General features: G+C 45.2%; 1 protein-coding gene across 2 annotated transcripts in view; it reads left to right on the top strand.

Annotated features, from left to right (window-relative positions):
- Positions 1–12,380, top strand: part of MYH11 (myosin, heavy chain 11, smooth muscle) — a 130,093-nt gene that overhangs the window by 67,134 nt on the left and 50,579 nt on the right. For both annotated transcript variants that reach the window (XM_010839893.1, XM_010839894.1), the window contains exons 8-9: positions 2,139–2,237; positions 5,748–5,891. In XM_010839893.1, coding sequence (XP_010838195.1) covers positions 2,139–2,237; positions 5,748–5,891 — 243 coding nt within the window. The remainder of the gene's footprint in view (positions 1–2,138; positions 2,238–5,747; positions 5,892–12,380) is intronic.

Raw genomic sequence — 12,380 nt, 5'->3', positions numbered from 1 at the left:
ACCTGAGTCCTCCTGCATTGCATGCAGATTCTTAACCATCTGAGCCACCAAGAAAGCCCACAATTATGAAGCCTTGAGAGGAGAAATTGCCTGGAAAATCCCATGGGCAGAGGAGCCTAGTGGGCTGCAGTCCATGGGGTCGCTAGAGTCGGACACGACTGAGCGACTTCACTTTCACTTTTCACTTTCCTGCATTGGAGAAGGAAATGGCAACCCACTCCAGTGTTCTTGCTTGGCGAATCCCAGGGACGGGGGAGCCTGGTGGGCTGCTGTCTGTGGGGTCACACAGAGTCGGACATGACTGAAGTGACTTAGCAGCAGCAGCAGAGAGGAGAAATTAGTGCCCATGACCTGACATAACAGAGCAGGGAGGACACAGTCTAAACCAGTGGATTTGGGGACACAGAGAAGAAATGATTATTCATTCTTCGGTGGTTAGCATCTTGGCAGATTTTGTCAAATAGAATGGTTCTTATATGCGGGAAATCCACCTGGTATGACAGCCTAGCCTCCTGTGTGGCTCCCACCATCCCCACGTCCCCATGGTCTCCATCCCTCCCCCAACAGCAGAACGGCTCTCCTTAGATTAATCAGTGGGCATGTTTACAACATCCTGAGGCTCAGTTGCTAGTGAGCTGAGTCAAGGTCACTCAGCCAGCCAGAGCTGGCACCCAGCTCTCTGAAGCCCAGACCCTCGGCTGAGGTAGTTTCGGCCACTGGAAACACTTGGCTTCGCTGCTTCCTAACTGTGTCCTCCTGGGAAATGAAATGAGCCTTCTCCGAGCTTCCCTGGGCCTCGGTTTCCCCTAGATTGAAAATGCCAGCAATATTCACTCTTAGTTCCTAGGATAGCTTGTGAGGTTTAAATGAGACAATGGAAAAATGGTACAGATGAACCAGGGCAGGAATAGAGATGCAGACATAAAGAATGGACATGTGGACACAGTCGGGGAGAGAGAGGGTGGGACGAAGTGGGAGACTGGGATTGATGTATACACACACACACCACGTGTGAAATAGGTAGCTAATGGGAACCTGCTGTAAAGCACAGGGAGCTCAGCTCCATGCCCTGTGAAGAACCAAGGTGGGTGGGAGGTAGATCCAAGAGAGAAGGGATGTACGTATACTTACATGGGGTTGCAAAGAATCGGACACGACTGAGCAACTGAACTGAACTGAACTGAACTGATAGCTGATTCACTTCGTTGTATAGCAGAAACTAACTCCATATTGTAAAGCAATTGTATTCCAAGAAAGAAAAGCAAACGAGAAAATGCATGTCAACATTTAGCAAAGGGATTAACAGACCATAGAGGGTGTAATTATTTTTACTCTGTAATATCTAAAGACAGTTCGCTCTACAGAAGAGAAGTTGGTGATGGTTGTTGGGGAAACGTCTCATTTCATGCCCCTCCCAGAAGTCTTTCATCCTGGAGTCTCTTGACTCCTGTCTTTTTATACTTTTTTAACCCGCTTTGTTCCCCTCACTTCTCTCTGGCACTGGGGCCAGCCAGCAGCACCTAGCAGTCTCATTTTGAATTATGAGCCAGAACTGGAAGGTCAGCTCATGTGGACCGATGGCTTGATCTGCTTCAGCAATCAGAGTTCTCAAAACTCTCCAGGGAGCTTCTCCCGGATTCTGGAGATTTCCCCTCCAGCAGTTGATGTGCCAGAGCTTGGGGAGGAAGGTCATCTCCCTGCAAGAGAAGCACATGTGGTAACCCTGGAATTAATTCTGTGTTGTTGTTGATCAGTAGCTCAGTCATATCCAACTCTTTGTGACCCTCTAGACTGTAGCACTCCAGGCTCCCCTGTCCTTCACTATCTCCTGGAGCTTGCTCAAACTCATGTCCATTGAATTAGATGGTGGTGCCATCTAACCATCTCATGCTCTGTTGCCCCCTTCTTCTCCTGCCCTCAATCTTTCCCAATAACAGGGTATTTTCCAATGAATCAACTCTTCACATCAGGTGGCCAAAGTATGGGAGCTCCAGCTTCAGCACCTGTCCTTCCAATGAATATTCAGGGTTTTTCCTTTCCTTTGAGATTGACTGGTTTGATTTCCTTGCTGTCCAAGGGACTCTCAAGAGTCTTCTCCAGCACAGCATTTCTAGAATTCTTAACTCCTCCCAAACCAGATCTGCTGGAAAAGTCACGTGCGATTCGCCAAGCCAGAGACGAGAGGACCTTCCACATCTTTTACTATCTGATTGCTGGAGCCAAGGAGAAGATGCGAAGTAAGTGATGAGCAAGGACATGTGCTGGGAGACCTCAGCCCTCCCTTCCGTCATTTTCCAGGATTAATTGATAGCTATTAAAACAGAGTCTGAGATCCTGCCAGGGAAAGAGTTACACATCTCTGGGCAGCATCTCCTCATCTCCTTGGAGTGAATGAATGTGGCTTCTGTCAGTCATGTGCATTTACTGAGCATCTACTATGTGGCATAGCAGATGTGTTTCAGTTAGGCATTAAATATTTAAGTAATAATTAGACTGGGTGACATCAAATCCAGATAGACGCAATCTGTGTCTTCTAGGGGGGGAGAAAGACAATTGCCAGGTACTTGCCTGGTGGCGCAGTGGATAAGAATCTGCCTGCCAGCAGGGGGCACAGGTTCGTCCCCTCATCTGGGAAGATCCCCTGTGTCGTGGAGCAACTAAACCAGTGCTGCACAAGAGAAGCCACCACAAAGAGAAGCTGGAGCGTTACAACAAAGAGTAGCCCCCGCTCCTGCAACTGGAGAAAGCCCACACACAGCAGCAAAGACCCAGTACAGCCAAAAGTAAATTAAGTAAATAATTTTTAAGAGATAGTTGCCATATTTGCAAGTTTATAAAACTTGCAGGTATTTGAGATGCATTCTGATTTCATAAGGAATTTTGTAGTGGCTCCAAGCGCTTTTCGTTATACCTGTTTTGAAAGTAACTTTGAAGTGGTCTTTTCGTAGGGCGGGGTCAACTATATTTTTCTATAACGAGCCAGATAGTAAATCTCTTAGGCTCTGTAGGCCACATGGTTTTTGTCACAGCCACTGAGCTCTGCCTTTGTAAGTGCAGAAGCAGCCATAGGCAATGCTAAACCAGTGGGCATAGCTGTATTATGGTAGAATTTTACTTACAAAAATAGGAATACGCACTGTGCTGTAGTTTGCTGCTCTCTGTTGTAGGAAAAACATTTTTCACATAGAAACACTATACTGTATGCCAGACTCCAGTAGGAAATTATATAATATGTTCTAGGCATGCAGAAGAATTAATCTTTACTAACTCTGAAAAAAGGAATATACCTGTCATATAGGTACATAGTATGCTCTACATTATAGTAATAAGTTTAAATCCTAAATTTTAGGAGAACAGCACAAGTTTTGCTTCCCATCATTTTTGTGACCTGGGGTTAGTTATTTTGCTAGGAAAATTACCAGAAGTATGCCTGGACTGGTACCTTTGCTGTGATGAGGTGTATTGTAACGTTCCACCACTAGAGGGAGCAGCGTTCATGATTTGATCTTGATACTTGGCATCTGGGGAAATTTTGGATAAAAGTGGGGAGTGGAATGGATGTTACACAGTGGCAAATAGGTAAACTATCTGCTACAGCACAGATGCTGTGGGGTGGCCCAGAGAGAAATGTTTATATTTTTCTTCCATCTCTGTGCCACCAAAGTCAACAGTCTGGTTGTTTGGAAACGGGTTCAAGTTTTGTGCTCTGCCTCCAGTCTTCCAGAAATCGAGCAGGGATAAGGCTAACTAAAATTCCTAGGAACCACTTGTATACTTGATGATAGGTTTGGGAAGAGGTTAGGGTTTTAGAGAGAACTGAATATTTTTAAAGATATCCTCAGTCTGGATAATGAAATCTTGGCGAAGACTCAGATCCTTGTGACTTTAATCAAGCATTTCAGTTAATCCAAAGACTTGAGTTAACTGGCATCTTGGGTCAATTTAACCTCGACTTTATCAAGTAGTTTCCAAGTGACTTGACCCATGAAAGCCCTTCGCTTAAAAAGTAAAGCATCTTGCTGAATTCCCTCCAAAAGTATAATCAAATCCAGCCTAATTAACGATTGATCTGAAAGAGGACACTTGATATATTGGAGTTTGTCATAAATGCAAATGGTGTAAGAAAAAAGAATAAATTATAAATTTGAGGGAGAAAGGGATGAATAACAACTAAGAAATGTAACTACAGAATACAGCTTTATAGAGAACAATATTTAATAAGTGTCATAAACAGAGAGTTGGCAAATGTTTTTACTAAAGGGCCAAATAGTCCATATAGGTTTTGAGAATCACATGGTTTTTATTGCAGCTACTCAACTCTGGATGCCATTGTAGCATGAAAGCAGCCATAGACAATAGACAAGGAAATGGGGGTGCCTGTTTTTCAATAAAACTTTATTTATAAAGACAACCAGCAGATCAGATATGCCAACCCCTGATATAAGCCTTATCTATTATTACAGGGGCTTCCTAGTGGCACCAGTGGTAAAGAACTCGCCTGCCCATGCAGGAAACCTAAGAGACATGGGTTCAATCCCTGGGTCAGGAAGATCCCCTGGAGCAGGAAATAGCAACCCACTCCAGTATTCTTTGATGGAGAAGCCCATGGACAGAGAAGCTTGGAGGGCTACAGTCCATGGGGTTGCAAAGAGCTGGACATGACTGAAGTAACCTAGCATGCATTGATTGCTAGAAATAGTTTGAGAAGAGAGAGGATGTAAGAGCACTAAATCTTTTTCTATCATAGCAGGAAGTGAATGGGCAGTATCTAACCCATATCCAGAAGTAGTCATTAATATGATATATCAGTATAATATATAGTAAGCCTATTATATAGAGAAATAGTGATAACTACCAGGAAAAAAACAGTTAAAAGAGATAAAAAGCACTTTCTGTAGGTAACTACTATAGGTAGGAGTTGGATAAAGGATGGGACAAGCAATGGTGTTTTTATTATAAACCTTTTGATAGTAATTGATTTTTTTTCTCATAAAGTATTTGTTAAGTTTAACATGTTTTATAAGGATAGGACAGAATCAACTATTACAACATACGTAGAACAAAAATCACAGTGCTAACTAGATATCCAAAAAGATATGGTAAAATCATATATGGCTAGAGAATTATTTGATTATTAGATTATTAGAGAAGGAAAACTGGGGTGATTCAGGAACAAATGCTGATGAAGGTTGCAAAACAAAGGTGCCTTTCTCCTTCCTTGGGATGCTCATGAAGTTCCTGTCAAATTCTTTTCTACCAGTGATGACGAGAAGCTGCAAGTTGCATTTCTCAGGCTGTTAGTACCAGCTTCATATCTGTAGCTCAGCCACTGATATTTAAAATCTGTGTGCATGCTTAATTTTGATAAAAGTTTAATAAGTGGATGGATAAAGATTAATCTAACTTTTCAGACAGCTTTGTTCCTAAAGGCAAGATGCCTTTGCGAGACTGAGCTAAAGATATCCCTTCCTCTGAGTAGATGCCACCGTCCTGGCTAAGGAAGTGGGGCCAAGGCTGGATTTCAATTGCGAGGCACCCTGGGGCAGTGCACGAGCTTCACCACTGTATGAGGCGGGTGGTGGCTAGTGATCACTTCTATGCAGTGAAACAGAGGGAAGCTTTGAACTGTCCAAGTGTCGGGAAAGGGAAAGAAATTATGATGGACCAGACCCTTTATCAGGTCCCTGTCTCCTGTTAAAAGTGGAAGTGTCTTTCCTGACCACCCCACCATCTTCCTGTCCTTCTAGATGACTTGCTTTTGGAAGGCTTCAACAACTACACATTCCTCTCCAATGGCTTTGTGCCCATCCCTGCCGCCCAGGATGATGAGATGTTCAATGAAACCGTGGAGGCCATGGCCATCATGGGGTTCACTGAGGAGGAGCAGCTGTGTAAGTCTTTTCACCTTGGGGAGGGAGACCTGCTCTGGGTTCCTGCTCTGGGTACTGACCCCAGAAACGCTTTATCAAATGTCCAGGCTCTTGTTCAACTTGTCCAGAAGAATTTGGGCGAAAAACATGAGGTACTAAGGAAAAAAAGAAATGAACACACACACACACACACACACACTGAGGCTGAGGAGCAGAGGGAGCAGCGAAGCAGTTTATTTAGGGCAGAGTCGAAAGTTACACACTCAACACAGAATGTAGGTGCCTTGCAAATGAGGGGTGCCCTGCGGGGTTTTTTTTTGATCCCCTTTTTATTTTTAGCCCTTTAAATAGGTGGGTCTTTTTGATTAAGGGTGGGATATTCATTGAGGGGAAGGTTGAAGTGTGGCCTGGATTGCATCCATAGCATCAGTCCCTGGTCTTGAGCACTTGTCTCTGAAGCCACTTTACATGACTTTAAGAGCTGTATTCCCTTAAGTTTCCCTTTACTAGTCAGGCTCCACACATGGAGGGTCAGATAGGGTCACTGGCAACCCCTGCACTTCACTGCATTTCCTCCTCGGTTTTCTTGGTCAGAGCTTCTTGCTCATAATCACAAAGTTTCTGTGCTAATGCCATTCCTCCATGAATCATGGCCTGATTAAGTGCAAAACAGGGAGGTCGCTTTGCCGTCCACCTGATGTCTGTGTATGAGGAGACCATCCTCGGGCCCAGCCCTGCCTTTCCGGCCTCAGTACCACTGGAATAAGTTAGGGACTTTTCTTTGGTCAGGACAGATTTCTGCTCTCTGAATTCCCCACTCAAAAAAAAAAAAAAAGAAATAGAAGGAAAATTAGTATTACTTTAGGTGGCTTTTTGCTGTCTTAGAAAAGTGGCTATGTTAGGCCTCTTTTGGCCACAACTGACCAAATTGGCTTAAGCAAAAAGTAAAATGATTCATTCATGTAGCTGGAAAATTCAGGGATACTGGCTTCATGAACAGCAAATTCTTGGGACTCTAAGAATGTCTTTGGAACTTGGTATCTCAGTAACCTTGTCTTTAAGTAGGTGATAGTTTCTGGGCAACAAAATGGCTGTTGCAGCTCCAGCCCTTACATCCATTGGGTTTATGTCCAGCAGAAATGAGCAGAGTGGATTCCTTGCCTGAGTCCCTTAATGAAGTCTCATTGCCTAGGTTGACATGCATAATCCTGAACTATTCACAATGAGCCAGGGTTGTAGAAAGCTCTATTACATCTCTTTGTTATGGTCTCTATTCCATTCTTGAAGCTGGAGGTAGAGAGGTTATTGGCCTTATCAAGAATAGGTAGGTGGAGGGGAGGGGAAGTAATTGCGGCAGTGGGTGTACTTGGGTTCTTCCTGGAAAGGCAGTTCTGGTGATGGGTCAGTATTGATCAATATCATCATACCAATGACCAAGAAACACATTTGGTTCTCAGACTAGGAAAGCTCATAGAGACATTCCTGGTTTCCATACTGTGCGAGAAACACATTTCCTTCTGAATTAGATATGCCTTAATATTTAAGATTAATCTCTTTGGGAAACACCAGGACAAGATTGTGGAAATTTTCCCTTTCTTGCCACGTTCGCACCCTCTTTGAAGCCCCAGAACGAGGGCTACAGTTGCCAAAATGCAGGGCAACTGCATTTTGCAGGACGGGCAGCTCCTCCAGAGATAACTTGGGGCTGAAAACAAGAAGATTCCATGAGTCAGATAACAGATGGTGGGCCTTTGTGGCTTTTGGCTGGGATCCCACTTCAGAATCCAGTGCTTACAGCATCCCTTCCTGAATGACATCAGCTCTCCAAGAATGATTCATTTTATTTGGAACATGAGTTCATTTTACTTCTAATCTTTGCTTTTAGAAAAATGCAGCTGTTGACTAAGTACTTGCTTTGGGCCAGGTATTTGGTAAACTTCCCTTTTTAAAAAACGTACCAAAAATATACCAGAATGTTCAGTTTTATGTACATAATAAAAAACTGCAACAAACTAAAATATTAATTGATAGAAGATTTATTCAGTTATTGTTTGACCTTATGAAAGAAAACAATGAGTCCTTTCAGACATTACCTTATGTGGAAGTGCTTCTAATATATTTAAAGTGAAGACATCAAAGTGCTTTATGCACATTATTTAATGTTGCAACAACCCTAGGAGACGACTGTTGTTACTGCAGTTTGCAAATGAAGAAACTGAGGCACAGAGAAGCAAAGATACACACAGAAGAGACACACAGCAAGTCACCGATGGGGCCGGGACTCAGTCTTGGGTCTCATGGAATCCCAAACCCCACTTTATGATGTGTTGTGCTCTGTTTTTGTATGTGGGAAGGTGGGTTTTGTTCTATAAATTTTAAAAAAAGTCTATGTCAGAACCAAGGTATGGAAACCAAGGTTAGAAGGAACCCAGAATGTTCTACAATGTGGAGTCATTTTTTAGATGATAAGTGATGCAGAAACCCACCATGAGGCGGTGGTCCCTTCTCTAGTCCTTTTCCGTCCGTCTGATGACTTTCACAGAGAGGAGCAGTTTGGCATCTACACGGTCTTCATCCCCTCCCTGGCACTTGTTCATCACCCTTTTAACCTTGGAGAGCAGACCCCAAGTTGAGCACCCTGGGCAGGTCCCAGCCTCTTGCTAGCATTTGATAGTATGATTTATTTTCCATGTATTTATTTTAATCATGGCCATCTATTTATGGCAAGAAAAGCTGATTTTTTCACTTAAGATAAAGTAAATCGTAGGAGAGAGAAGTGAGATTGTAAAGGAAAGTGCTGAGTATCAGAGCACTGGAGAAGGAAATGGCAGCCCACTCCAGTATTCTTATCTGGAGAATTCCATGGACAGAGGAGCCTGGCGGGCTACAGTCCATGGGGTCACAAAAGCCTGGGACACGACAGCACCTGAGCACACAGGCAGACAACCTGCCTAGTCACGTGAAAGCAAATAAATAAATAATAGAGCAGTGGGATGTCTGCAGCATGCTGTGTGCACACTAAGTCACCTCAGTCCCGTGTGGCTCTGGAGACCCCATGCACTGTAGCCCGCCAGGCTCCTCTGTCCATGGGATTCTCCAGGCAAGAATACTAGAGTGGGTTGCCATTTCCTTCTCCAGGGAATCTTCCCGACCCAGGGATCGAACCCACATCTCGTACATCTCCTACAATGGGACTGTGGAAATCTACCCTCTGCATAAAAATATTCAGCCAGTAATGATACAGATGAAACCTGAAGCGGCATCAACGGTGAATGACTGACACCTGGAAACAGATCTAGACAGTCTCTGGGAGGATCTCTGGGCGGGGGCGCTGGAGTTAGCTGCTGGGAGCTCATGTCCTGGCTGGGTTATTAGCAGCTGTGTGAACTCCCAGCATCTAACTCCAGAGCCCCTGCCCCCGGATCCTCCCAGAGACTGTCTAGATCCATTTCCAGTGTCAGTCATTTACAATTGATGCCACTTCAAATTTCATCTATATCATCACTGGTTGAATATTTTTACTCAAAGGGTAGATTTCCACAGTCCCGATGTAGGAGCCGTACGTCTCCACCTGCCTGCATTGGCAGGCGGGTTCTTTACCACTAGTGCCACCTGGGAAGCCCTGGTATGCCTATAGAGCAAGCATTAAGATGAGGGTGAGGGCTTCCCTGGTGGGCCAGGAGCTAAGACTCCATGCTCCCAGTGCCGGGGGCCAGGGTTCGATCCCTGGTCCAGGAACTAAAGCCACATGCTGCAACTAAGAGTTTGCTTACCACAACTAAAGATCCCGCACGCCGCAGCAAAGATTGAAGACACTGTGTGCCACAGCTCAGACCCGGACAGCCAAAATAAATAATAAAAAATACATAGATATAATTTAAAAATTAAAAAGGAAAAGATGAGGGTGTTCAGGGCCTTCTCTGGTGGTTCAGTGGCTAAGACTCCACACTCTCAATGCAGGGGGATGGAGTTTGATCCCCCGTCAAGGAACTAGTTCCCACATGCCGCAGCTAAGAGTTTGCATGCTGGTTCTGCACGCCTCAGCTAAAGATCCTTCATGCCATAACTAAAAAAAAATCCAGCATGCTGAAATGAAGATTGAAGATCCCGCATTCTGCAACTAAGACCCAGTACAGCCAAATAAGTAAATGAATTAAAATAAAGAAATATTTTTTAAAAAGATGAGAGTGGGGCATGGACTTAGGCCATTGTGTATACCAACCCTGATTATAAATCTAGGGCTGCTCCCAACTCTCCCCAGAAAGGTCAAAGGAAAATGGGGAGCTGAGCCCTGGAGCTGTATGAGGGCCCAGGTGACCAGTCTCCTCTGGCTCCTGGACCTTAGCAAGAGAGAAGTACTTGCCCAGGTTGCACAGAGAGCTAGCAGCAGTATAAGACCATCGTAATCATGATGACATCATAGCAACTGCTGTTTATTGAGCACTGTCTGGGTTTAGGTGCTGTGTGCTGTGCTGTGGCAGTCGCTCAGTCATGTCCAACTCTTTGCAATCCCAAGGACTGTAGCCCGCCAGGCTCCTCTGTCCATGGGGATTCTCCAGGCAAAAATACTGGAGTGGGTTGCCATGCCCTTGTCCAGGGGATCTTCCCAAACCAGGGATTGAACCCAGGTCTCCCGCATTGCAGGCCAATTCTTTACCAGCTGAGCTACCAGGGAAGCCCCTGGGTTTAGGTACTATGCATTTAACCCTCATGACAGCCCTATGAAGTAGGTGTTTTTATGGGCCTTCAGATGGCAAAGTGGGGGCCCAGAGAGGCTAATGCCTGACTCCAAGTCACACAGCTGCTAATAACACAGCCAGGGTGTGAACTCCCAGCAGTTAACTCCAGCGTTTCTGCCCTCAGATCCTCCCTGAGGCTATCTAGGTCCATTTTCAGATGTCAGTCATTCACAGTCGATGCCACTTCTGGGTTCCACCTATATCATCACTGACTGAATATTTTTATACAGAGAGTAGATTTCCACGGTTCCATCCACTCTGGACTTTGTCCTAAACAACAATTTCTGTAAAATCACTAAGTGTATGTCCTGGTTATACTATTTCAAATAAATTAGTAGAAGTCCCTAACTATTGAAATGTTTTAAAAGTTTCCTGCGTGCTAAGTTGCTTCAGTCACGTCTGACTCTTTGCAACTCCATGGACTGTAGCCCGCCAGGCTCCTTGGTCCATGGGATTTCCCAGGCAAGGATACTGGAGTAGGTTGCCATTTCCTACTCCAAGGGATCTTCCCAACCCAGGGATCGAACCCGTGTCTCTTAACATCTCCTGCTTTGGTGGGTGGGTCACTCTCTGTACTTACTGTGTACAGGTGGTGCATCTGTTACATGTTGAGAAACCTGCTTCCTGCTTCTCAGTAGTAAGGGTGGCATATTAGTCTCCTGTCGTTGTTGTAACAAGTGACCCCCTGCTTGGTGGCTTAAAACAGAAGGAATTTATTCTCTCATGGTTCTAGAGGCCAGGAGTCTGAAACCAAGGTGTGGCCAGGGGTGGTTCCTTCCAGGGGTTCTGAGGGAGAATCCATCCCAGGTCAGTCATCTGTCTTCTGTAGCTGCCAGCAGTCCTTGGCTTGTAGACGCATCACCCCAATCTGCCTTCTTCTTCATGCTTCTTCTGCTCTGTGCGACTTCTCTCTGTTATCAGCTCACTTGTGGTTGGAATTAGGACCAGTTTAATTTAGTGTTAGTCTCTCAGTCATTTCCAACTCTTTGTGACCCCATGGACTATAACCTTCCAGGCTCCTCTGTCCGTGGGATTTCCCAGGCAAGACTACTGGAGTGGGTTGCCATCCCCTTCTCCAGGGACTGGACTCAGGCCTCCTGCATTTAAGGCCCACCAGTTTAATCTAGGGACTTCTCAGGCGGTGCTGATGGTAAAGAATCCAGCTGCCAATGCAGGAGACACAGGAGATTCGAGTTTGATCCCTGGGTTTGATCCAGGGACAATCCCCTGGAGGGAGAAATGGCAACCCACTCCAGAATTCTTGCCTGGAGACTCCCATGGACAGAAGAGCCTGATGGGCTACAGTCCATGGGGTTGCAGAGAGTGGGACATGACTGAGCATGTGCATGCATGCACGCGCGCGCGCACACACACACAGTTTAATCTAAGGCGATTGATTTCATTTAATTGCCTCTGCAGGGATCTTTTTTCAAATAAGGTCACATTTGCAGGTTCTGGGTGGTCACTTCTTTGATGGCCACCAGTCAAATGCTGTTTAGTACCCACTGGGCCAGGCCTATGGCTTGCAGCATCTCTCCTGATATAAATTTCATGAAGCAGGTACTTCTGTTACTCTGTCCATTTTGCAGATGGGGAAAATGAGGCTCTGCAAGATGAAGCTAGGATTTGAACTCAGGACACCCTAACACTAGAGTGCATGCTTTCAACCACTGCCCTGGACCCGAGCCTCGCCACGCGTACCATCTGGGCAGCCCTGCCCACTTTGCTGCTTTGTTGCCCACCAGCTCTTTTGACCTGGGAGTGGTGACTG

The sequence above is a fragment of the Bison bison genome, unplaced genomic scaffold (assembly GCF_000754665.1).
Source record: "Bison bison bison isolate TAMUID 2011002044 unplaced genomic scaffold, Bison_UMD1.0 scf7180017864135, whole genome shotgun sequence".
Lineage (NCBI taxonomy): Eukaryota > Metazoa > Chordata > Mammalia > Artiodactyla > Bovidae > Bison > Bison bison.
The sequence above is the reverse complement of the archived record's forward strand: the minus strand, read 5'-3'. Positions and strand labels throughout refer to the sequence as shown.